Source organism: Rousettus aegyptiacus, unplaced genomic scaffold, assembly GCF_014176215.1.
Source record: "Rousettus aegyptiacus isolate mRouAeg1 unplaced genomic scaffold, mRouAeg1.p scaffold_m13_p_5, whole genome shotgun sequence".
In the NCBI taxonomy this organism is placed as follows: Eukaryota; Metazoa; Chordata; class Mammalia; order Chiroptera; family Pteropodidae; genus Rousettus; species Rousettus aegyptiacus.
Window position 1 is genome coordinate 13,814,078 of NW_023416308.1, and position 25,663 is coordinate 13,839,740.

At 53.0% G+C, this 25,663-nt stretch overlaps 2 protein-coding genes across 7 annotated transcripts in view; one reads left to right on the forward strand and one right to left on the reverse strand.

Annotated features, from left to right (window-relative positions):
* Positions 1-35: 35 nt before the first annotated feature.
* Positions 36-13,167, forward strand: GUCD1 (guanylyl cyclase domain containing 1). 6 transcript variants are annotated; one of them, XM_016126142.2, is made up of 7 exons: positions 744-933; positions 4,156-4,299; positions 5,563-5,647; positions 6,508-6,673; positions 7,863-7,954; positions 9,709-9,950; positions 10,676-13,167. In XM_016126142.2, exons 3-7 carry the CDS (start codon positions 5,637-5,639, stop codon positions 10,765-10,767), a joined length of 603 nt encoding a protein of 200 aa, XP_015981628.2. In that variant the 5' UTR covers positions 744-933; positions 4,156-4,299; positions 5,563-5,636; the 3' UTR covers positions 10,768-13,167. The 6 variants fall into 6 exon arrangements, with proteins under 6 accessions (XP_015981627.2, XP_015981626.2, XP_015981629.2 ...); XM_016126141.2 differs by lacking the exons at positions 744-933; positions 4,156-4,299 and adding an exon at positions 36-227; XM_016126139.2 differs by lacking the exon at positions 4,156-4,299 and having other exon boundaries at positions 740-933.
* Positions 13,168-14,770: 1,603 nt separating this feature from the next.
* The window catches only part of UPB1 (beta-ureidopropionase 1), a 31,224-nt gene continuing 20,331 nt past the window's right edge, over positions 14,771-25,663 (reverse strand). The window contains exons 6-10 of the mRNA XM_016126136.2: positions 24,732-24,901; positions 20,669-20,750; positions 19,637-19,679; positions 18,255-18,409; positions 14,771-16,336 (exon numbers count right to left, since the gene is read on the reverse strand). Of these exons, the coding sequence (XP_015981622.1) occupies positions 16,253-16,336; positions 18,255-18,409; positions 19,637-19,679; positions 20,669-20,750; positions 24,732-24,901 (534 nt within the window). The 3' untranslated portion in view covers positions 14,771-16,252. The remainder of the gene's footprint in view (positions 16,337-18,254; positions 18,410-19,636; positions 19,680-20,668; positions 20,751-24,731; positions 24,902-25,663) is intronic.

A 25,663-nucleotide genomic window follows, 5' to 3' on the forward strand; every position in this document is an offset into this window, starting at 1 on the left:
TCGTTCCGGCCCCGGAAGAGAGGGCTGATGCCCAGGTGCCGGCGGAAATACCGATCCTCAGGCTGGCAAGGGGTTGGGGGCTCGTTTCCAAGCATTCCATATCAGGGACTGGCTGGACCTAACCTCAGTGATCTGGGGTTGGACCCTCAGATCGGAGGTGGCAGGCGGTGAAGCCGAAGACTAGGACCTCCCCTCACATTTAAACTGTCGGAACTCGGCATCGCCAGGTAAGAGCGCCCTGACAAGGAGGGTATTTCACTATACGGATAGGACAATTGAGTATAGAGTAGAGGTGGTGCCAGCCCAGGGTCGTCCCTCAAGGGATTCGAAGTAGGGTTAGGTCTCCAGGAACCCGGTGGTGCATGGAGCAGGGCCAGGCCGTGGACCTGAGGCTGACAAAGTGAAATTGGGCAAGAGGCAGAGCTTGCTTAGGAGACGAGCCTCTCGGGGGGAGCCAATGTTCGCGGAACGCCAGGGCTTCGGGGCGGGGCTCAGGGGGAAAGGCGTGGCTCCAGGGGAACCGAGGCGGAGAAGGGTCAGCACATCTGCTCAGGGGCTGGGAAAGGGGCGGGGACACTAGAAGCCGCGATCAGGAGGCGGGGAAGCCTCTACGAATAGGAGTCTAGGGAAGGGAAAGGGAGGGGCCTCCTTGAAGGCCCAGGGAAGGGGAGGGGCTGAGGAAGGGGTGGAGTCCAGGGATCTGAGGCCTGAGAGGGCCGGGGCGGGGCTTAGAGTGGCCCTGCCGCCACCTCCACTTCTCCCCGCTGCGCTGGCGGTGGAGGTGGCGGCGGAGGATCCCGACACATACAGGTCCCACCCCCGCCCTAGCTGAAGCCAAAGCTGCAGCCGGCACCAGGCCGGGGCCATGGGCGCCCCGCGCCGCCCGGGTCATGAGGACGGAGGCAGAGGCAGCGGGGCCGCAGCTCGAGCCCGGTTAGTGCCTTCCTGAGGGCCCAGCCCTCACCCGGGGGATCTGGGGGGACCACGCCGTAGCCCGGGGCAGGGTCCAGCCGCGCGACCTTGGGCCGACCGCCGCTTCCGGCGGGACTGTAGAGCTTAGGGCGAAACCTGGCCAGGTGTACAAAGCCTCCTTGCTCCCCTAACCCCCAGCCCTGGTCAGTTGGGGTTTCCTGATACTCCCAGGTCTGGGACCCCAGTCACCTCCGATAGGGGTCATGGTGAGAGGATCCCGAGTTGTGAGGCAGGGGCGCCACCTTCTCCAGAAACGATAAGTACCGCTGGAGCCGCCTTGGGAGATCCTGGCCCCTGGGGGAACCGAGGCCTAGAAGCGCAAGGAAGGAACTGCTGAGAGCACAGGGTAACGGGAGGGCCCTTCCCCTGACCTCCCAGACTCAGTGCTTTGTCTTATATAGTACTTAACCCTCTGGTTTCTTCTGCCCGGAGGTGGCCTCAGTTACTTTGGGGCGGAAACCAAGACTGACTGACATTCAGTGTCATGGTCCTCAGTTTGCTTCTTTAAGTGAGGGAAGGGGGAAAGCAGTGATTTCTGCTCTGCTTAAGGCACACGGTTGATGAAAAAGAGAAAGTACTAATATTAGTAAACTCTGAAGTGAGGTGCCAACTCGTGGGAGAGGTCAAGAGCATGTGGGACAGTGACACTAAAGCATGAGTGGGATGGTGGTATCACATCCAGGGAGTGGTCTCATTTGTGTATGCAGCAAGGAGTAGGGTCTAACGCTCTCCTGGGATTCACATTCTACTCCAACTCGTGATCTTGGACCAGGCTCTTGCCTTTCCTGAGTCTCCGTGGAGTAATGGCTCACCTTAATAGGGAGCTTTCTCTGAGCAGGCGCCTTGCTAAGTTGTTTACATGCAGTACCTCATTAATCCTCAGACCCAGTGAAGTAGGTTATCATTGTTATTTTCACTTTTATAGATGAGCTGACTAAGGCTGAGAGGAGTTAAGTATCCAGGGCCAGTGAGCTGCCTTCCTTCCTTGGTGACAGCTGCCAACTGAAGCCAGCAGGCAGACTCTAGGCAGACTCTAGCTTTCAGATGGGACAGCCCCTTTGCTCCTGGCATCAACAGCCGGCAGCAGCTTTGAGCGTGGAACGCCTCGCCTATCCTTATCATCCCCCGCAGGAGTATCTCTGGGTCCTTATGGGTTGACTTACTAGTGCCTAGACTGGGGACAGCCACGTGGGGGATGTTTAGCCCTTTGAAGACTCAGGATCAAGGGGTTCCAAGAATCAGGGCAAGATGAAAAGGGGCAGCAGAGTTCAGAGCAGCTGTCCTGTGCCACATTTATAGCTTTATAGCTGAGCATAGGGGAAAGCACAGACAGACTCAAAGTCCAGCGAAATATGACCCAGCTAGTTGGTACCAGAGTCCAGACCACAAAGTAAGGAGGGAGCCGTGAACAGAAGACTGTAGTCTGGAAGCCTGAGGGTGGGGGTGCTGGGCATTGCAGATAGGCCCCCGGCATTTCAAGGGATAAGGCCTTTGGGGAAAAATACCTTCCAATCCCAAAGCATGTTTAAGTGCCTGCTCTGGGCTGAGGGCTAGGAGAAGGTAAATGGCACCTTGTCCCCATCTGCCACTGAGGAATACTCCATCTGTCCCTGGGGAAAGAAGACACCAACTCGAGTACTCCATGTTGAGGGGCTCAGAGAAGGGAAGGGACCAGAGCATTTGGACATTTAGAGGTGGGAGACAGCATTCTAGACTAAGGGATATAAAAGAGTGAAGGCTGGGGAGTAAACAGCCTGTGTAGAGAGAGAAAAACAAAAAGGCAGTTTATGGTCACAGTTTTTGAAAAAGGAAGCACCCCACCACGAGGGGACGACACCCCGTGTAGAGCTCTCCCTCTACTCAGCCCATTGGAGGAACTTATTTTATAATACAGAGGTCAGGGTTTGGGTCTTAGACACATAGTGTCCCCAGGGCCTGGCACACAGTGGGTGCTTAATAAGTTCATTTCTTCCAACAAATGTTGAGTTACTGCTAAGCATCAGACACCAGGCACTGGGAATAGCAGTGAACAAGATTAGCAAATTTGCTGCCCTCAAGAAGCTTACAGTCTAGTGGGGGACAGAGCAGCTTTATCTATCTATCTATCTATCTATCTATCTATCTATCTAGTTAGTTGTTTTTAGTTTGCCAAGTCCTCTGAGGGACACAGGATGCTGTGAAGCAGGGCTCCCTCCTCCTGGAGGCATAATCAGAAAAATTCTCTCAGAGGAGGAGACTTTGAGCTGGGACGGCTTGGAGAACAGCAAGTAAAAGAAGAGTTCCAGACAGAGAGAGCTACATGTGCAAAGGCCCAGGGGTGGAATGAAGCTTGCTGGGTTCCCAGGGTAACAGGAACAGTGTGAGTGAAGAGTAAGGGCCAAGATGAGGCTGGTGGAGCCCAGGTTGGGCAGGGCCCTACAGGCCATGGTAAAAGGTGAGAGCTTTATTCTAAGAGCAATGAGATGCTCTGGATGGGATCCTTCTGGTTTCTGTGTACAGTAAAGAGCTGGGGGTGGAATTTGGGGCAGAGGGCAGGCAGGAGTCAGGCAGGACTAAGCCCTCAGGACTGAATCCATAGCAGTGGGAGGAGGAGAATGTGCTAAGCCTTTAAGTGAGGGCACCTGGGGTCAGGAGGCGGGAACAAAGCCTCACCCAGGCCTGGGGTCAGTGCCCACCTGGATGGAGGGCAGGTTTCACATCAGCACCTGCAAAGGGCTTTACACACATTCTTGCCCTGAGCGTTTACAGCACTTTGTAGGCTGGTGTCTGTGATGATTTATTTCATAGAAGAGGAAACAGGCACAGAGAGGTCAGGTGTGTCTCAGGTGACTCAGCTTGCGGGTGGCTTGCACTCGCCCATATGCCGTCCAGTCTTTTCATGCTGTTGCATGCCCTTGGGTGTGAGGAAATGAGGGGAAGAGACCAGTGTAAAACAGCAAAGGAGAAGTCATATGTCCCTACCTCTGAGAGGGTATAACAGCTCAAAGGGCACAAATAAGCTCTGTGCAAGGGTCCCCTCTGTGAGGCAAAGCGTGAACTCAGGCTGGGTGGAGTACAGATGAAGGAAAGGGCACGGCCAGCCTGGAATCAGGGAAGACCCCAGAAGTGGTAGTATCTGTGCCAGGCCTCGAAGGTTGGGGTGGATTTAGACATGGAAGAGTAAGAGCTTGGGATCCACTTTAGGGAAGGGACTGCCTAGACAAGGCCAGCAGGTTGGAAGGCCAGGATGGACTCTAGGGCTAATGCGTGGCCCCCCTGATTGGAGCATGAAGAGAGGAGCCAGGGCTGGCATGGCAGGGTTCAAGAGAGGCCTCAGAGATCCCTGAGGTAAGGAAACAACATGGGCTGGGTTTTCACGTGCTGAATGGGTGTCACGAATGAGCAGTGAGTGGTGATGACTACTGAAGAGAAGTCCCTCCTGGTTCTTTAGACTCTGAACTTTGTCTGGATCCATGGAATGCCAGTGTGGGAGGGTCCTGTGGGCCAGTGCCAGCTCACTGCTGCCTCAGGGCCTCAGCACATGCTCTTCTCCCTCTGCCTTGTGCTCCCTAAGTGTCGACTCTCTAAGACACCCCGCGCCATTTTCCCTAGCCTAGCCCTCTGCTTTCCTCTTACACTTGCTTTTTTTTTGGTGTCCACTGGGACAGAGACCTGTCACTCACCACTGTATCACCAGTAAACATGCAGCACCCACTAGGCAATTGGGAAATATTGAATGACTAAATCAGACCAAAGTCCCGCACTTTAGAGATGGCCAGACTCAGTCCAGCAAGAAGTCGTTTGCCCAGCCCACAGCCTGCCAGTGGCTGAGCCAAGGCAAGAACGCCTAGGTCGGACCCTTTCTGTTCCACCTCACCGCCTGGCAAGGACAGACTGAGAGGTTGCCCAAGTAGCGTTCTGTATACACAGATTACATGACAGTGCCCTCCTTTTAACCATGGCCTTCACACTTTGATGGCCCTGGAGGCTTTGGAGTCAGGCAAACCTCCAGAGGCCTCATGAAGTCAGACGTGAATATCTGCTGAGCGCCTCCCATGTGCCGGCCCTGTCCCTGCCTCCTCAGAGCTCCCACCAAAAAGAGGGCTCTGAGGGGGAGGCCTGTGAGGCTGTGACTGCACAGAATAGGGGGCTGGGCAGACAGGGGTAGCGTTAGGGAGATGAGACGTATCAAAACGAGTTAGCTCAGGTGTCTGGGAGACCAGGAGAGCTCAGGCAGAGGGAGCAGGTGTGCAAAGGCACTGGGGATCACAACAGGTAGAAGTTCTGCTTAGAGAGTGGTCTGGTGAGGGAGGATGAGGGGAGGCGTAGAGGGAGAGGGTGCTGGGGCAGCAGCCATTAAGGCATTGTCCTAAGAGATAGGGGAACCAACCTACTGGAGGATTTTGTGTAGGGCTTACCTGTTCTGACTGGTGCTTTGGGGGGATCACTGCTGTTGTAATGAGAGTGGATTAGGGGACCCGAAAGGCTTCGGGCCAGCCCCCGAACAGCACCTGCAGGATCTGGACAGGAGCCAATGACAGTGGCTCCAATGAGGGTGTCAGTGATAGGCACTGTGCCGAGGGTCTGTGACCTCCCTGTGTTTCCGTGCAGGGGACTTTGTACAGCTGCCTGTGCCCATCATCCAGCAGCTCTACCACTGGGACTGCGGCCTGGCCTGCTCCAAGATGGTGCTGCGGTGAGTGGGCAGGCCTAGGCCCTCCCCATCCACGCCACATGATCTGGCTAGGGGGAGATACAGGGAGAGACTTGGGTGGGATTCATCATCCATGTGGATGTCCTTGGTTGGGTCATGCGAGAGGCCCAGCTTCCTTCTAGGCTCAGTCCCATCTGCAAAAGTAAGCAATGGGTAGACCAGGCCTTACAGGTGTTACTCTGGGAATGGTTGAGAGCTGTGGGTATGGCCAGGGAAATCCCAGATGTCCAGGCCTGGCCCACACAGTGACTCCATGACAGACATAGGGCTTTCCATGTTTCTGGTCTCGGGCTCCTGGGAGATTAGGTCACTGGAGAGCCTAGCACTGAGCTGAGGCTGTATGAACATCATTGGAACCCTGACCATCAGAGCTCAGAGGATCCATCCATCACCTCGTAGGAGAATTTCTAGGTGGCCACCTGGAGCCCTGGAGCAGTTTACCCATTTTATATCTTGGAAGTCTAGGCAAGATAGGGTTAAACAAAAAAATTCTCTGACTAAAACTTAGCAAAATCACTGATATGGTCTAAGCACCTCATCTTAGAGAAGAAACTCATGAGGCCAGAGAGGGTAGTGACTTGTCCAAAATCACATAGCCTGCAAGTGATGCAAGAAGCAGAATCTAGGCCCTTGACTCCAGAGCTGGCACAGTGCCCAGGTGGCCTCAGGTTGTGTCCAGGCTCCAGGCAGCGTGTGGGCAGGACATAGGGTTTCATGACAAATGACAAAGCTTTCTGGGGAGTGGGAACTTTGCCAGCGGCTGACGGGCCCACGGGTGAAGGGTGACCCAGACCAGCGTCCCCTTGAGGGTAAGCTGACCTCCATGTCCTATCTGCCCACAGGTACCTGGGCCAGCTGGACGATGGGGAGTTTGAAGGTGCCCTGCAGGAGCTGCGACTGACCAGGAGCATCTGGACCATTGACCTGGCCTACCTGATGAGCCACTTTGGCGTGAGGCATCGCTTCTGTACCCAGACGCTGGGCGTTGACAAGGGCTACAAAAACCAGGTGAATGGCCCGCCGTCTGACCTTCACCAGGTCCAGATGTTGGAAGAGGGTACGGTCAAGGCCTGGACACCTGAGTGTGCACACAGGTGTGCAGAGACCAGGGAGTAGAGCAGATGTGCTATGGATAGGGCTCGAAGCTGGTCAGCCAGGTGACCTTGAGGTCCAGCCTACCCAGAGGATCTGAATACTACGTTGGGTCCCTCCTGGCACCCCGCCCCAGAGACCCCTGCCGCCTACCTTCAGCAGCACTCGAGGATGTGCAGAGGAGTGTCTCAGGGCACTTCTCGTGCCCTTCCCTGCGGTCCCTCCCCACAAGGCAGGACCCAAGGCCTCCGAGCACTCTAACATCATCCAGCTGTCATTTGTCCATTTTCTTCCTCCTCACGAGAAGAGCCTGCTTTAAGCTGGATAATTGGTATTCTGGAAGATAAGCCAAATATTATCCTTCTTTTTCCTTTTGAAAAAGAACGCCAACATAGCCTTGCCAACCCACCAGTGCGTTTTTCCTCCCTGCACAGCTAGAGACAGTCTTGCTTGCCACTGAGGTAGATCTTAGCCCAGGCTCTGAGACGTGGCAGAGCAGAGTCACCGCTGGCCTCTTTGGCAAGAGGGTTTTTGCACAGCAGCCAGGGACAGTCAGCCGAACTCTCTGAACCTTCCAGGTGGGAGAAGAAGGCTCTCACATCTGGCTCGGTCATCATGGCTGCAAGGCAGAGAAAAGGGCCCAAGAACAGGATTACTTCTGCCTCCCACATAAGGGCTCTGGCCCCTAAGGTCCCCGCACCAAACAAAGTATGTTTCTTGGACCTCGCCTGGCTGCGCCGAGAGCTGGCTGAGTGTTCCGGTGGGCTTAGCTGCCCCTTTGCTCATTTATTCAGAATCCTCTCATGCCTACTTGGGGCACAAGTCCAGGGGTGACTTACTTTCCCTAGGGAACTGACCTGAGCCCGGCTGCCTACCCACCTGAGCATCCTCTTCATGCCTCTGTGTGGTCCCGTGCACTCTGGCAAGCCACTCTGCCAGCTCAGGCCCGACCGCCTTCTGTCCACATGCCGCATGTGCCGTCTCCTCCGGCAGGCCGGGCTCCTCCGCTCTCCCGCTACCTCTGGTTCCATAACGTGCTCTTTGTCCATGTGGGGCGAGGGCAGCCAGAGTGGGCAGTCCCTCCAGCCTGCTCTTTTCTCTTCAGTCCTTCTATAGGAAGCACTTTGACACAGAGGAGACCCGGGTGAACCAGCTGTTTGCACAAGCCAAGTCTTGCAAGGTGCTGGTGGAGAAATGGTGAGCCTCCCTACATCCTTTCTTACACCACTGCTCACCCACAGCCTTGCATGTGAGAGGATGGCGTATGGGAAAGGCTAGGGCCTCGGGGGGCAGGCAGAACTAGGGTTTCCTGAGTGGCCATGGACACTGACTTTCTCCTCCACTGAGCGTTGGTTTTTCCATCCATAAAATGGGAACCAGTGGGGCTATAGGAACTACCGTACACAAAACTATGGGATCTTCAGCAGGGGCTGGAGGGGCAGGTGGGCAAGACAGACTCCAGCCAGCCAGTCTTTTGGCTGCTCACAGAATGGTGACATGGGACAAAACACAGGAACCCGAATGAAGGGGTGACAGCCTGAGGAACATGCTGGCACAGCGATGGAGGGTGACGGGGGATAGCCCCGTGTGCAGGCTGTCTAGGGAGGCCTGGCTCCCAGATCTCCCCATGGGCTGCTGTGACCTCACATGGGTCTCCCCTTCTTATATACATGTAGGGGCAGAATTCAGGCAGACGCTGGGAGTAACTTGCCCGGATGTGAGTGACTTTCTTCCCTGGGCTCCCACCGCGGGCACTGTGCTCAGGCCTATTGGCTCAGGTGCCGGCTGGGCTCCCCTGGACCACTCTTCTCAGGTCTTGTTCTTTACAGATTTCTGTTTTCATTATTAACATAACGTAGCCACACTATAGGTGATTTAGAAAACGAGGAAAGTCTCCACACATCCTTCCGCCACTTGAGCACGTGTTGGAGGGAAAGACAGCAAACGTTTATTTAGTGGCCCTTGACAGGTGCTGTCCCCACTCCTCAGCTGAGGAAACTAAGGAAGAGAAAAATGGGGTGAGCCGCTCATTGTCCCCTCCAGCAACCCGGCCACGTCGCGATCCCGACCTGACACTTCCACACACAGTTATCCCATGCAGCCCGCTGCCTTTCCTTCCAGCCCAGCCTCTGCCTTTTTCCTGTGGCTGAAATCTCACTCTTGTACATACCATTGGGAATTCAGCCAGTTATTTCATTTCAAAGACCAAATAGGAAAATGACATGTTTAATCGGGCGGCGGCAACCAACCAAACTGCCACGTGACTTAGCTGTGGGCTGGAGCTGGGCCACCACTGTTTAGGAGATTGCTAAGGAACGAGGGCCAGCAGAGGTGGTGCAGCCCCTTCTGGGGAATGCACCACGTGGTGTGGCTGGCTCTGCTGGCCTGGGGCTTTCTCTGGAAACACTGCTCACCCGCCCTTCCTGGACATCCACTTCTGCCACAAGCAGCCTCAGGAAAAAAAGACTAATAACCTTTTCAGAGAAACATTTGGTTTTTGACACTGGCACTGCTGTGCTTGGCACAGATTTGGGGAATTAAATAGACTGACAGTCTCCAACGTAAACCATACATGATTTACCGTAAAGGACCAAGGGAGGCACTTGGCTAAAATAATTCACTTGCTAGTCTAGGAGGTGGAGTCCCATGTGCTGCTCCACTAGCCCTCGATGGGGGCCTTTTACCACCCGGCGAAGTGTCTGACAGGGCTAGCTTGTCCTTGGGCACACTCAGAAACTTCCTCCACTGGCCCTGTGTTTGGCTCTGGGCTGCGTCTGGGCCACAGTAACAAAGCAGGATGTTCCCACTTGCAAGGAGCTTAGGGTGGAGGGAAGATGAGCTGTGTCCCCAAGCTGTGTGACACAGGGCAGAACAAGGGTCCAACCAGAGCTCCACTAGAGAGATGGGGAGTGGGGCCCAGAAGCACCGGCTTACCCTCCTCCCACCCACAGCACGGTGAGTGTGCAGGACATCCAGACGCACCTGGCACAGGGCCACGTGGCCATCGTATTGGTGAACTCGGGGGTACTGCACTGTGACCTCTGCTCTAGCCCTGCCAAGTACTGCTGTTTCGCCCCCCGAGGCCACCGCTGCTTCTGCCGCACCCCCGATTACCAGGGCCACTTCATCGTGCTGCGTGGTTACAACCGGGCCACTAGCTCCATCTTCTACAACAATCCAGCGTATGCTGACCGTGAGTGGAAGGCAGGGGCAGTGGGCGGGCGGCTGCACATGTGGTCCCATACACCCGGCTCTCCCGACTCCCTCCCACTCAACCTGGTGGGGCCAAGACCTCCCTTGCTGCCTTCTCCTCAAAGTCCCTGCTCTTCCTGGGCTCCAGTCATCTGCGCCGCCCCCCTGGCTATGTAGCAAAGCAGCCACAAACCTGGGGCCATGCTGGCCTCCTCTACACTCCAGTTATCACCAGGCCCAGCCACCTCTCTCTTCCACCCTGCCAGCCCCATGCCACCGCCCAAGGCCCCACCTCTCCATCTCCTGCTGTAAAGACTGCAGTTTCCTTCACCCTCCTCTACTCCTGTCTCCCCAGGGCAGCCAGCACTCTCATCAGAAAGTCTGCCCAGTCGCGGCCCCTTCTCTACACCCATCCAGGGCTCCCCACTGCCCTGGGGACAGGGAAGGGGCTGCCTTGACTCTCACAGATTTACTTGTGTTTCCTTGAGCAGGCTTCTTCCCCTCTCTGGGCCTTACTTTCTCTATCTGCTAAACTAGGGTGGGGTCAGGAACAAGCTCATAAAGGCCGCAGTAGGCAAGGACTTCCTGGGTGGGAAAACTTGTATGTTGAAAAGTGGCCAGGTAGGTGGGACATAGTCAGGTCTCTCCCAGTTCCCCCGGGGTGCCAGTGAGGGGGGTGCTCTCCCCCAAACCTCTGACCCTGCTCTCCCTTCCTGCCCCCAGCAGGAATGTGCAGCACCAGCATCAGTAACTTCGAGGAGGCCAGAACCAGCTACGGCACGGACGAGGACATCCTCTTTGTCTTCTTGGACAGCTGACAATGGGAACTCAATGTGCCCAGGTCCTTGGACCCCACCCTTGGGCCGGGCCTACTCAGGAAGCCCTGGCCTAGGCAGATGCAGAGCTGTGGCCTCAGCCCACGTGACAGAACACTGGGGAGCTCTGGAAGGCCATGGCACTCCTGCTTTATCCACTAGCGATGAGTGTCATCACGCCACTTACCCAGCATGCCTGCTGGTTGCTTGAAGTGTCCCTAGAGCATCTGAGGAGAGCTTCCCGCAGGACCCCAAGCCTGACTGCAGCTGTGCCCGGGGGACATCCAGCCCCAGGGGTACCTTTGTTGCCTATGAGCCAGATCCTAGGTTGGGGGAGAGGCCTGAGCCCTCTCTCCACAGACCTGGGGCCCAAGCCCTTGAGAGATGTTGCTCATCAGGACAGCATCTGTGTGTTTGGAGACTGTAGCCAACACTGGCCTCGCTGGAAGCTGTCCTCACCCTTCTCCTTGGAAGTGCTGCAGAGCCCCCGGTGCCCTTTTGTGGATGCCACTGCCCCCTACAGCCTCCCAGCGGGCCCAAGTCCTTGTGGCTGGTTGAAAGGCCTCTGGCTCCTGGGAAGGGCCGGAACTCGGGCAGAAAGGACTCTGAGGCCCCTGCAGCCCTCCAGGTCTTCAGCTGTACAGGGTGTGGGCAGGGCCCTGGTGAGTATGCTCAGGAAACTTTGACCCAGAGGGCTAGGGACAGCTGCCTGGGCTCCAAAGATCCCCCCTTAGGCCTCCTGACACTAGCCCGAGTCTCGACAGTGGGGCCTGTCCTCCTAGCGTGGGGAGCCCCAAGTCTCACAGGGCTATGTGCTGGGGCATCAGGGCCTGCGCCCCTGAAGCAGTGGCAGAGGCAGCCTGTGGCCTCCCACCCACCCTGGCGTTCACACCAGGACCTTTTGCACAGAATGTTGGGTCTTTTCTGTCTTAACAGAGAAAGATGGTGCCTGTCCCGGATCACACAGCGCGGCACGGAGCGTGAACTAGAGCCGTTGCCTTCTTTTTTTCTTGCTTCTTCTCCTTTTTTTTTTTTTTCTTTTGGTGGGTGGTGGTGGTGGCATTTTTTTCTTTTTTGAAATTTAAGTTTTCACTTTTCGGGGTAAGAATCACCCTCAAGTAAGACAGTAGTGAGATTGAAGGTACTTTGGAACCAATGACACCTCTAAATTGGTCAGAGAGGCCAGCCCAAATTCTCTTTTAAAGAGAAGAGGACTCCCAGCTGGTGCGCTGAGGGTCACAGCCCCTCACCTCACAGACTAAGTCCGACCCAGTCTGGGGAGAGTTTGCCCAGGAGACTGGTAGAGCCGGGTCTAGAACCCAGGGTGCACCTAACAAATAAAGGGATGTGAATCACTTCCAAAGGGGCTGGAGACACTCACGCCGCACGTGCTGCCTCTGGTAAAGGAGCAAGGGTGTCCTAAGAGCTCCTCTGCCCGTGTCTTGGTCTTCCATTACCCAAGGCATGATACGGTGGCAGCTGCTGCCCCACCACTGGACTGCGTACCACCTTTCAGCTGGCCCCGGCCTCCAGCCAGCCCCTCCCCACCATGGCTGCTCCAAGGGGCAGAGGTGGGCTCTGCTTATGAAGGCTGCCAGACCACCCGGCTCCTCAATACCGGATGCAGCCTTGGCAGAGAGGGAGGCACTATTAGCTGGGCAGCCACCTTGGGTGTGAGACTAGCATTGCCTCCAGACTGGTCTCATCTCCTTCGCCTTAATGCTGGGTGGCCCACGATCCCGGGCAGCTCTGGCTCCATGCCCAGGAGTGTCACATGTGGCAACCGTGGAGTTTGGGTGTCCTCAGGAGGGGTCCAGGTATAATGGTGGTGAGAATAGATGTATCAAGGAAAACAGTGGGAGAAAGTGAAGCTGTCAGGATGGCTGAGTGTGAGCGAGGCGTGTGCACCTGCTGGGGGCGCTGCCGCGGAGAGCAGCCTCCATGAAGAATGGTCACTGCCCCGCAGTCCGTCGTGTAGTGTTTGAAAACGCTCAGTCCCTGCGCCTGGAGGATGGCTTCTCAGGGCAAGCCACGAGTTAGGGGTCATCCTTCTGGAAGATTAACACAAAAACTGCCTGTCCCTGAGATAGCGCCATCTTCCTGGGGAGGGTCATGGAGGCAGGACGCAAACCATGTTTTATTGTGTAATGAAAAATCATGAAAATAGGGCTGGAGAAAAAGCCCCACCAGGAACTTCTGCCTACATCACATGGCGCTCATGACCCCCTGTCCACATTGCTGGGGGTCCAGCACAGTCCCCAAAGCCACTGTGGACAGTTGGCTCTGTTCACTCTAGCCACATGGGGACAAAAGGGATCTTTTGCATTGTCGAGATTTTATACACAAATATATTTTGTTTTTAATGAGCCATTCTCAATAAATGTTATTCTCACTGCAAAATGATGCAGCCCCTGGCCTGCCTTCGTGAATTCTTACCTACCTTAGCACAAGTATACGGGGGCCCAGGTCCTCGACTTGCCATACCAGGTTTTAGCTGGGACTAGAATCCAGTTTTCTGCTTTCCCACCCTGCGTCTCTCCTGATGCCCTCCTGGTGTCCGTGCCAGGCTTGGGCAGGCAGTCCCAGAGGCGGAAGGGCCTCAAAGCTCGGCTCGACCGGGGTTCTTGAAGAGGACGTGGAGGACATACAGTCTTGGGCAGGAGGAGGACTGGGGTAGGCGATGTCAAGTATGGTCGGCCATGGGGCCCACAGGAGGGAATAGAGGGGACTCCAGCTCTCCTTGCACCCTCCACCCCAACCAGCAGCTCCCCTTATCTGCTAGCTATTGGGTCCTTCTAGTATTTCATTTGATAGGAATTCTACTGAAAAAGTGTTTGGAAATCCTGAATTTTCTGGCATCTTCAAACTTGCCCAGGTCCCACAGGGAGGTGATGGAGGCGGAGCCAGCTTCTTGGGTAAGGTCCTGATCTCTGGCCTGTGCTCTCATCCTGACTGACTGCTGTTCTGCTCTGCCCCTCCTCCCCCCCCCCACACACACATGGTGGAGATATATTAGTAGGAGTTCTGACCGAGGCCTTAGACTCCGAAGTGGGGAGCTCTCCTGTAGACATCGGTCAGGAAGGTGGCCAGCAGGTATTCTCCACATGTAGTCAACAGCATATGAACACAGGCAGTGAGCCTGGCCCTCTGTACTTCAGCGTGAGCCTTCTGCCCGCCCAAGGAGAAGGGACTCCCCTCTGAATTTAGATCCCCAAAACTGAAGAAAACGGTGTCAGTATGGTGGCCTTGCCACCTGACATGAGGCTGCAGCTGGGCTGAAAACAGGAACTGCTGCCGAATGTACATTTGATTTATTGGCACAGGGCCACCTTGTACTTCCAAATCCCTGCTCCCTCACTCACTCTCTACCCCAACCTCAGCTGCTTTAAGGAAAAACGAGGTCAAGGCTCTTGGCAGATCGAATGCCATATGGGATGGCAAAGACTCAAACTTCTATGGCTCTGCTGGATATGAGTTCTCAAGTTATCCTATCTGGTCCCCTGCGGAGAAGACGGTTTCTGAAGTTTGGGCAAGTCTCACAATGGAGCAGGAAAAGCCAAGTACCTGCTTTGGCTGTATCCTATAAAGTTTGGTATGTTTTGGTTTTGTTTTAATTTGTCTCAAGATACTTTCTAATTTCCTTTGTGATTTTTTTTTAATCATTGGTTGTTTAAGAATGTATGGTTTAATTTTCACATATTTTTGAATTTTCTTTCTGCTACTAATTTCTAGTTTCATTCCAATGTGATCAAAAAAGGTATTTTGGGACATGGTTCCATAGTGTAGAGGTTAGCATGTTTGCTTTACATGTAAAACGTTCTGGGATCACACCCCAGTGGAGCCACACACAGTCCATGGTCTATGGCCATGCCAGCCTGAAAAAGCCCAATGTCTCATCTCTGAAGCTCAGCAGGGCCAGACCTGGTTAATACTTGGATGAGAGACCACCTAGGAAGGCCAGGTGCTATAGGCATAAGTAACAATAAATAAAGAAAAAAATATTTTGTACGATTTCAATCTTTTCAAGTTTATTAAGACTCGTTTTGTGGCTTAACATAACATCTATCCTGGAGAATGCCTTTGCCTTTTTTTCCTGTTGGGCACACTGTAGTTTGGTCACCCTTTTCTCCCACCCCAAATTGTAACAATAAGCCATGGGCTGGCAAGAACATGTTGCCTATACAACTGGAAAGCTCCTGGAGAGCTTTAAACCCGGCCACCTTGCATCGTAGAGGTAAGAAAACTGAGGCTCAGAGAGGTTAGAAGCCTTCACCCAAGAGAATATAGGGGCCCATGGGCCACAGATGCCATACACTGGGGGGAGGTGTGTGTGTGTGTGTGTGTGTGTGTGTGTGTGTGTGTGTGTGTATGTATAAAGAGATTCAGTGCAAAGAATTTTCTTACATGATGATGCGGACTGGTTAGTCAAGCCCCAAATCCATAGGCAGGGTAGGCTACAATGAAGGAAGGGCAGGCTGGAATTCTCAGGCACAGGCTGATGGCCTGCCCTATATGTAAATCTCTATTTTCACATCATACCATAGACTACCTTCGCCTTCTTTACCACTGAAAATAGAGTCATTAGTGCTTTTAAATCCAATCGAATTAGAGAAGGATCCCAGAAAACCTAAAACCAATGCAGAAAACTCATCCTTAAGATTCTGTTCCTTTAGAACCACTTCTGATTCCAGAATCTGGATCAGAAAGGGAAGCAGAAACAGTAGGATATGAAGAGATTTATTGTAAGGAATTTACTTACATGATTAGACATCTGAAATCTGTAGGGCAGGCCACCAGAAAGGGCATGGGCTAAGGCTGCTGCTGTCCACAGGCAGAATTTCCTCTTCATCGGGAAAGCCTCAGCTTGGCTCATAGGGCCCTTTGGCTGATTGAATCGGGCCTCCTGGGATTATCTAGGATAACCTCACTTGCTTAGTTAACTGATTATGGACTTTAATCACATCTACAAAATAGCTTCCCAGCAATACCCAGATTAATGTCTGGTGGGATAAATGGAGACTGCCGTGTAGCCGTGTAGCCGAGTTGACACGTCTGATGACTGTCACTCCTGAGCATGGCCATCCAGTGACTGCATCAGCCCCGCCCTTTCCTGCTAGTGCGCACACTCCCATGCTTACCCTCAAGTTGCCGACTTCAAGTTTAACTTCAACCTGCACAATCCGTGTCTAGGATTTTTTTTTTAATGGAGGAAAATTCACATAACATAAAATTAACCATTTTAAAGTACACGATTCAGTGGCATTTAGTACATTCACAATTTATGTAACCGTCACCTCTATCTAGTCCCAAAACGTCACCCCAGAACAGACCCTCTACCCTCATCATCTGGATATTTAAAAATCAAGCTGGACAGCGATGTTATCAGGGCATCATCCTCAGGGAGAACTTAGACTTGTAAAGCCTGTTACACCTGCTGATCTGCTGGGGGCAGAGGTGCCCTCCGTGGTGGGCAGGGGCTGAAGGTCAGCTACTCTTTGATGATATTGGGGCTGTAGTTGGGTTTGACAGCTTCAGCAAGCTCCTGTGCGTACATCTCATATCTGCCTGTCATCTGAAAGCAGAACGGAGGTGCTTTAGAGGAGAGTTAGGTTGACTGTCCCCAATCTTTTTGGCACCAGAGACTGGTGCCCCTATGAAAATTTAATGCCTGATGTGACCTGGGGTGGAGCTGAAGTGGTGATATCAGTGCTGGGAAGCAGCTGCGAATACAGACGAAGCTTTGCTCACTTGCCCCATCCCTGTCACCTCCTGCTGTGTGGCCCAGTTCCTAACCGGCGACTGACCAGTACCTGTCCACCGTACCTGTCCACCGCTCGGGGTTTGAGGACTCCTGCTTTAGAGGTTCCCCATTTATAAACATTCCTCATTTACTTGCCATCTCCACTTGCCACTAGAGGGCAGTCATAGGACAGAAATGAGTCAGGAAGCCTGGACAACTTCAGATTAATACACAGAAACAACCCTGTGTGACCTCTCAGCACTAATTTGGGGGCCGCCGTGGTGGTAAAGGTCGTGGGTGCCGAGATGACTCACACACCCCGGCCCCTCCTGCTGGAAACCTTTGTGATCTGTTCTTCCAGAAGGTGAGGTCTGCCCTGAGGCAGGAGGAAGCCTCTTCAGCAGTCCTGCTGAACCCAGAAAAGCAGCCAGCCCACAGCCCAGAGAGGGGAGTGACCTGCTCCAGGTCACTAGTCAGGGGTGGAGTCGTATATGATCTGCACCATGGTCTCCTGGCTGCAGGTCTGGAGGTCTGTCCACTCCATATGTCACTTCATCATCACAGACAGAGGCTGGAGCGGGTCGGGGCAGGACTGGAAAGCCCACCCAGGGTGCTTACACCCCAGCATCCCCTCCCTCTCTCCTTCCCAAAGCCTTGACAGGAGCTCGTGCCCATCACCACAGCTTCGGAAGGCTTCTGCTTCCAAAAAGCTACTAAGGCGAAAACACTTCGTTTATTGGTTCCGACTTCTAATTCGCGTGGATTCCTGCATTGATCTGAACTCCCCAGGAAGAGAAGAGACAGGCCAGGAGACTTTCCCATGGGCGATGCCTTGTTTGTCTGAGAGGATCTGAGCCTCAGGGAGAGTGCTCGGGGACTGAGGATCAGGTAAATAGGGGCCTGAGCCTAAAGCCCCTGTCTGGCTGGATCCAAAGCCATGGTTCCCCCCGAACACGCTGGGCAAAGTCGTTCAGTCATGAAAATGTGACATTCATTTGCATGTACAGTTTGCTTATAAACAGGTGCTGATTTGGTGGAAAGACTGTTTGACATTAATACAGCAAATTCCATATGCATCCATGACGAGATGTCATATTCTATAGGATCCCGGGCCATGGCTGCCACTGCCCCATTCCAGGAGGGCAGGCACCTACACCCCTCTCACAATTCCTGGTGTCACAGGCATTAGGTCTCAAAAACTGCTTGAGACCTTTCAAGTTAAGCCTCTTGTTTTATAAATGGAAGCACTAAGGGCCAGAAGGTCTTTGCTTAAGATGACTGAGGATGGAGGTGACAGAGCCAGGCCTAGATTCCATTTCTCTACATGACCCATTTCCCTCTATTGTCCAGGCCTAGACCATGGAGTCTGGCCACAGGCAGAGCCAGACACACACATTTATCTTGTGATAAGTGCAAATGCCTGGAAAGGAAAAAAGGATTAGAGAAGCCAATCTACTCTATTCTCCGGACAAATGAAATTGAGATTAATTTGTTTGAAGGCGCCTAGAATCTAAATCAGATGAGAGCAGAATTTATTGAGGCCTGCTGTCTGAGAGTCATTTCACCCAATGGTTCCTCCCCTGTGCACCAGCCTTGGCTGGGCAGGTTGGTGGAGCCTACAAGGAGGCAGAGACCCAGCCCTCTGCTCAGCTCAGAGCCTCGCATGGGCTGTCCCAGAGGGTAAGCCCTGAGAGCAGGATGGGGGCCAAAACAGAGGAGAAGGGCAACAAGAGGGGACTCGGGGACCTACTTTGAAGTTCCAGATGTCATTCACTTGCCGACAGAGGTTGAGGTTGAGCTCGGCAACCAGCAGTCCCTCTCGGTTTCGGGAGAGCCCAGGAGTGCGGCTGCTGTCAGGTGCTGCCACGTAGCTCGAGCCATAGAAGTAGCCGAAGTCGTGGTGAGCTTTGAAAGAGTAAAAGGAAACACCGTGAGCTTTACAGGCACACAGTGGACTCTGCGGAGGGGCGGGCACATCCAGGGACACCCAGGACCAAAAAATCCATGCCGCCCACCCAGCATCCGCCAAGTGCTAAAGCCCCAAGGACCCACTTCCGTCCTCAGGCCCGACGGCCCAGACAGTTGCTACAAAAGTCACCCTCACAGCCCTCACCTCTGCCTCTGGGAGCATTTCTAAAGGTCACTCTTGTAGAGATGTTTGGTCCTTTGTTCCCAACATCAGCCACATACAGCCCAGGGGAGTCATATGGCTCTGCAGGGAGGGCTTCCTGTGTGACCTGCTTCCTATGGTGACCCCACGTAGCAAGCCAGAGGCTCTGCCTTCCCTCGCCTTGCCAGTTATGTTGCCTGTACCCTTGTTCCACGCCTTGGTCTGACCAGTAAAGTGGCAACCCTGCAGGCATGTAAGGAGCAGGCGGGCACAGTGCACAGCCTGGCGGAGGCCCAGATGTAGCAGGCATCCAGTGAACCTCATTTTCCTGCCTCTTCCACAACTCCATCTGCAGGGAGCTAACAGGAATTGGGAACTCGGTAAGTCTGGGGTCTAGAATGGGGGGGGGATATGCGACCCTTTCGGGGAGTGCTTTTCTGGGAAACAGACCCAGGGGACACCCTGAGCTAGCTCAGACCCCTCCTTGGTGAGAAGGAAGTCCCTCCCTCCCGTATTTCTGGCCAGAGAGGTAGGACCAGCAGAGGTGAGGTGACACCTGCCCTCGGATCAAAATAAGTTATGGCTTCTATGATCCCAACGCAATCCATGCCAGTGACCTGGGGCATTTGTACAGCTGAGGGGGGAATGAACGAGGACAAAAGAAAGGAGTCGGTGAGGTCTTTGGGGTGGATGAAGCACCCAGGGAGCTCACAAAGGGCTCCTCCCCCACATCCTCTTCATCCATCTTCACGCCAGTCCCGAGGAAGGATGGAGTCCAACCCCATTTGATCTCTGACCAGGGACTGAGGTGGTCACAAGCTCAGGACCGCCTATCCATATCCTGGGCAAAGTCAGGCTCCCACGCTGTGGGCAAGAGAGCCGAGAGGAGTCAATTTCTCTACCAGATGTGCAGACGTGATCACTGGGGCAGACCCCGCCCCGAGAAGGCAGATGGGGAAGGGGACAGTGAGGCCTACTCCTTAACTGCAGCCACCAACACCAAGGAAATTCATTGAACATACCTTTCTTCCCATCTCCGGAGGTAAACTCATTCGGGAAGTGCTCCTGTGAAATAAAACCAAGGTGAGATGCACCTATAGGTGGCACTACCTCTACATTCATCACAAAGTCAGGCTGAGGTGGAGTTTGTAAACATATAAAGTGAGACAGAATGGCCTGTCCTCACTGGGCAATCAACAAGTCCTTATTAAATGTCCCTAATGAATCCCCAGCACTGGGCAAAAAATGCAGGCCAGGCGGCCTGCCAGGAATTTGACAAGCAAGGTAAAGACCTGGATTTTTTGTTTTTGTTTTTGTTTTTGCTTTTGCTTTTGGGGAGCTTAGGGCTATGAAGGCGGTTGTAACAAAGCCCTAGCCTGGGGTCTGTGAGGGCAGTAAGGGGGTATCCACACACCGTTTTCAGTATTTCCCCCAAAGCTTAATGGAAACTGCGTGCCAAGCTATGATGGGGTTACACAAGATAATTAAAATGTCAAGTTCCTTTATGTTGCTAGATATTAGACCAATTTAGTATAGAAAACTTGGTTATCTCAGATGAATCAGATGCTCTGATTAGAGTTTGAAATCTACTAAGTAAGAATGAGGAAGAATGTTATGTATTAAATGCATCATGTTCAGTAGTCAGAATCATTCAGTGCATGGGGTTAACGGGGGGAAATAGGAAACCAGATACTTCGTGGTGACAGGGTAAGGGCCTTTCCAAACAGTTTCAGCTAAAAACAAAAGACAAAAATAGAGAAGGGACATAGTGCTATCTTTAAAAGTAAGGACTAAGCCAGTTTCCTCCCTTCCAGGATCTTAGGATTTATGGCATGCACGAAGAGAGGAAACGGGGAGAAGGGAGGCCCGGCATGTCCCCAGCTCCACCTGCCAGCAGACAGGGGACAGCACCTTCTTTGCCTGTGGCTGTCACTGACCTGAAGACGCTAGGCCCCCTCTGGCAGGCAGGTTTCACAGCAGCTTATCACTCTGTGCCCTGGCCAGCACACCTGGTTGACCAAGTTGAGGGGCCTGGCCAGACCCCGCGGACTTACCTTGCCCACGCGATTGATGGCGCAGGTGAAGCAGTGATTGGCTATGGCTGCATTCCGGGCCTCAATTGGCCACATGGACTCACTGTGAGAGAAGAATGAAAGGTACTAGGTTTCGAACTTCCCAGCCAGACTTTATGGATGCTTAGCCCCGAGCTGCAGGGGCCAGCCCTTCCAGGCCTTCAGTGGGGATGGCCAGGGAGACTTTTTATGCCCATAGGTAACCCTGAACCTAGAAGCAGGCCAGCTTTTTCTCAGCTTGTCCCATGCTCAAGCCCATGGAGCCTTCTACAGGCAGAAGCAGCCCTGGATCAAATCTTCACCCTGAACCTTGGTTTCCTTTTCTAAAACTTTCTCAAAGGGAGATTGTGAAGACTTAACAACTGTGCAGGTGAAGCTTCTAGAGGGGCCTGTGTGGCAGGAACTCCAGAACTGCTACTTCTCATTCCTTCCCTCCTCAAAGGTCAGTGAGGAACCTGCCTTTCAGGCTGGGCAGTCTTACCTGGAAAATGTCAGAGGGAAGCCGAGGGCCTGGAGGCTCTGCACTGCCCTATGAAGGCTCTAACTGCCTGCCCCAACCCTACCCTGCTGTGATGCCTTATAAAGCAATCTCCACAGGGGGAGATTTCAGGCCAAGCCAACAGGGTAAACCCAGAGGAATTTAGCTAATGGTGGTGACGGTGGGGGGCAGGGGTAGATTCTGTAGCAAGGGTTACCTCCCCTGAGCCAGTCTCCCTTTCCCAGTGCCTTCTTGGGTTTCCTCTTCTGAACCCCGCATCTCTAAGTAAGGGCTCTGCTTCTCTTAGTACTATAGGAAAAGAGGCATCCCCCAGGCACAGCTAAGCTGTGGGCTTTCCTCGGTCCAGCGTCTACACAGGGGAGGACGTGGCAGGAGACTTGGCCCCAATCAGAGACCCTGTCCTTCTCCAGCCTGCCAGCTAAAATATGCCATGGAATTCAGTGGGCCTTCTGGTCACTGATTATCTCTTGTCTGAGGAACAGCATCATTAAGATTCTGGATTTACAGACATAATGCCCACTTAGAAACACTGAGTGATTGGGAGCAAAGTGCCCTGGAATCTTCCTTCCTGTCAGCATGCACCTGGTTTTAAATCAGGGAGTAGGTGGAGGGGGTGGATGCTTGTCACAAGCCCAATTCTCAGGAGGATTCACGTGTCTGGGTAAAAAAAAAAAAATCACAGGCTTGATTGAGGGGACTCATTTAGCTGCTTTTTTTCTACCAGCTGCTAAGCTGAGCTGACAAAACTTTTAAGAAAGGAGTTTTACAGAAACACACCCATAAATGACATTTTCAAGAATTAAACAGACAGTTGCAGGGCGAGTGCCATAAAACATCTTTCTTGCAATCCTCCAGGGAGGGTGCACTGCGTAGGACTCAAAGCTACAGCTGGCAATAAAACTTAGGCTCTCAAAACAAGCGAGGGAAAGGGAGCCGGAGGTTCGTGAGAGCCCAGCGCGGTGCTGGAATCACGGGGAGCCCAGTGGGGGTGTGCGGACATCTGCCACATTCCCAGTGTGGCTCCACGAGCCCCTAAAAATAATCGGAGTGGGGAGACGAGACGCAGCGAGGGAATGGGACGGCGGCTTTCCGACTGACGCACATGCATGGCAGGAGTCTTCGACCACACGGGCCGCATGGGATTGTCAGGACGAGGGGCTTTTACTGAACAGCACTTCAACTCTATTGTGTGCTTAGGACTGTGCGACGCCAAAACGAGTGAGGACGCCCTGCCAAACCGCAGCGAGTGGGGCGGGGGGAGATGCCGGACATCGGGATGGATGATTCTGGAAGCTGGCAGCTTGTGTGAAGCTGGCGGGGATTTGCCCAGCATCGTGCTTAAAAACACTCATAATCGGTTCCGCAAATAATCATTTATCATTTTAAGAAAATCATCCAGAATCCCACCATCCTAATAAATGATCTTTTGTAATGTTTCCACACTCCATGACCATCTTGGCAAAAAAAAAAAAAAAAAAAAAAGTTTACAGAGTTCTGACCACAGCCTGGAAATATCACTTTTACTCATGGGCTTTTGTCACGATGCTGCATCATCTTCACAAGGACTCTTTTTAGTGGCTGTATAATAACCCATAGAAGAAATGGGCTGAAACTTACCTAACCCCGACATTTTTCTCCCTCCTAGCTTTTTCTTATTATAAGCAGAACTTCCAGAAACTTCTTCAAGTGTACAACGTTTTTCTCCTCTTTTGGGTACTTCCTCGGGTAAAGTTCAAAGGGGTATAATTATCTCACATCGAAGGGTCTGAACATTTTAATGGCTCGTGAAACATACTGCTTTCCAAAAGCCCTGTTAGCGTTTTAACTGCCAGCCTCACTACACCCTTAAAAGGCCTGAGGAAGGAAAATCAATAATTTTTATAAGCCGAATAGGCAGCTAAGGACATAAGCAGTTATGTACTTATTACGCTGGGTGCTTCTGCTTGCAAATTAAGGCTAATAACAGGAAGCGGGGTCAGGGAGGTGGCCATTGGAGTCTGAGGCCACGGCTTTGCCTGCCCTGGCCCAGGAGCCAGTCCAGATGCCCAGCGTGTTGGCTTCAGGTTCTTTCAGGGCCCTGCGGGGAGATGGAGCTTGCCAAATGCCTTACACATGGCTAGCAGGAGGGGGCTGCCCTAGCGGGTGGCCTAGAGGTTCTGCCAAAGCCAGGTGACTAGAGGACCAGTAACCACCTTATGTCACAACTGTCATAGTGAGCAAGTTGCCATGAGGCGGCAGGGAGATTCTCTGAGGGGAGAGCTACAACTGTGATTCCCCCTTCCGCTGAATAGCGCCCCTCCTGGACACGGACATGACCTTTACATGCGCGGACAGGGCCATGACCCTGAGGTAGCAGGCAGGGTTTGGGTTCTGCCCCCAGAAGAAACCTGCTGTGCAAATCAGAAGGCTTGAGGGGATGTCACTCTGGAGAGACGGGGGCACCTTTTTTAGTAGAATAGGTAAAGGAAATACCACATTCTGATATTTAGAAGAAATTCGACTTAAATTTCGTCGACAACGAGGTCAAGTGTGACAGTTGTGGGCTGCCAGGGAACTCAAAGCTGACTACCAGAACTCCTCCGGCTGCCCCCGGCAAAGGAACCAGGGATACCCTGCCAACCCCCACCCCGCTGGGGTACTGGCAAGTAGGACAACAGAGAGTGCAAGCCAGCCCCTCCTGATCCAGGCACCCCACTTGGAAGGAAGTGAGCTGGGGAGGAAGAAGATATTTACACGCAAAATTCCTAGAGCTTTGGTACTTGTTAACGATGCAAAACTACAAACCACCCAAATGCTCAGCTGTTGGGGAAGAGAGAAGAAGTAGAAGTGTCCTCATGCTGGGCCATTTTAGCTCGGCTGTCGCTATTAAGTGAGGGGCCCCAGGGGTCCTGCCAGGAGCTCCGGAGTGGGCAGGGCCAGCCCCATTGCCTTGATCAGAACAGTCTAATCTGTTTCAGGGTTAGGGTGACACCTGAACATGTGTTAGGTGTTTTAAGAAGAAAACACTTTGCTGCTTAAAAACAAGTTTCAGAGCCACTTGGCTGGTCTGTCAAGGACCCTCTCAGCTCCGACTCCCTTATTTGCTCCTCACATCCAGAAGCCCACCCTCCATGCACTGGATGCTGCAGACAGGAGGTTTAGAAATCCACAGCGGCTCCCCCCACCTCGGCCCCCGCAGGAGCACAGCAGCTGTGATGGGGAGGGGAGCTAAGGCTGGCCAGACACCCACGACTCTGGTCACTTTAAAAGAGGAGCTTTTTTGAATTCTGACAACCCTGGGGGCAAATGGTGGGGATCATTATCATCTCAGGGTTTAGAGTCATAGCAAAGGGTAGTGTTTCACAGCAGAGAAGCTCTTTAGGAGGGATTGTAATTGATATATATATATATATATATATATATATAATTTTTTTTTTCATGGAAAAGTTGGTTAAGTATGTAACACGCAATCCCAGGGCTCGGATTTGTTAGCTGTGTTGGTGGTCATGCCTACCTGTTACCTAACCCACCTCCGAGAACCCTCCCAAATCCCGCCTGCTGAGGGACCTGAGTGCTCCAATGGTGGCCGAGGGGTTGAAGATAATCTCAGCCCCGTTGATGCTGTACATGAGCCAGTTGAGGGGGTGGTGCCGCCCATAGCAAATGTTCACTGCGATCCTCCCGAACTGCGTCTGGAACACGGGGTGGCCGAGGTTTCCCTCCATGTAGTAAGTTGACTGGAAAACAAAGGGCCGTGCGTTGAAGCTTCTGAGCTGTAAGGTTTCCCTTTCCTTAGACTTGGCAGAAAAAAATAAAATATCACCAGGACTCCAAAAGTGACACTCTTGGGTGTGACTCTACCTTAAGTTTCAAAATTTCAATATGCTTCAAAAACAAAAACACACACAAAAAACCCCCCCAGACACAATAACTACAAGCCACCTCAAGGGGAAATCACCATGGGTTAAGTGTTTACCCACAGTTTCTTATGTGACATATCAAAAAAAAAAACCCCAAAGCAACTTCCCACAGTATTTCCAAGGATAAACTTTGATTAGGTTTCAGTCATGGTACAGCTAAAGGCTGAGGTTTGGTCAGTGTTAACATGAACTGGTCAATGTCCTCACCAATCACATGTTCCTATAAAGAAGGTCAGAGTTGAAGAGACTGGAAGCTCATCCAGAGGAACCCTTGCCTGCTAGGGGGAGGGCAATGGAGCCCGAGTGGACACGTGACTTGCCCGGCTCACTCGCTCCCACCTGAGACTAGAACACACGCCCTGACAGTGCTCTTCTCCACAAAGTCCTTGGGCATTCGGCCCGGGGCTAAGGACGTCCCTGCAGGGCTGACAGGCGGGATGCAGTCCTGCCATCCCTCCCTCTCCACCTGTCCCCTCGGGGTGCTGGTCCTGGGACATTTTCATGGATGGCACTGGGGTTAGGGTTAGGGTGGAGGGCAGGTTGGGGTCCCAAACAGATCTGCTCCTGGGGCATTTCTCA

Bases quoted from the DNA above. Each gene is read 5' to 3' on its own strand.
- GUCD1 (XM_016126139.2), top strand. From the start codon at position 891: ATGAGGACGGAGGCAGAGGCAGCGGGGCCGCAGCTCGAGCCCG. The intron at 6,674-7,862 runs GTGAATGGCCCG...TTTTCTCTTCAG, and splicing joins ACAAGGGCTACAAAAACCAG to TCCTTCTATAGGAAGCACTT. The intron at 7,955-9,708 runs GTGAGCCTCCCT...TCCCACCCACAG, and splicing joins AAGGTGCTGGTGGAGAAATG to CACGGTGAGTGTGCAGGACA.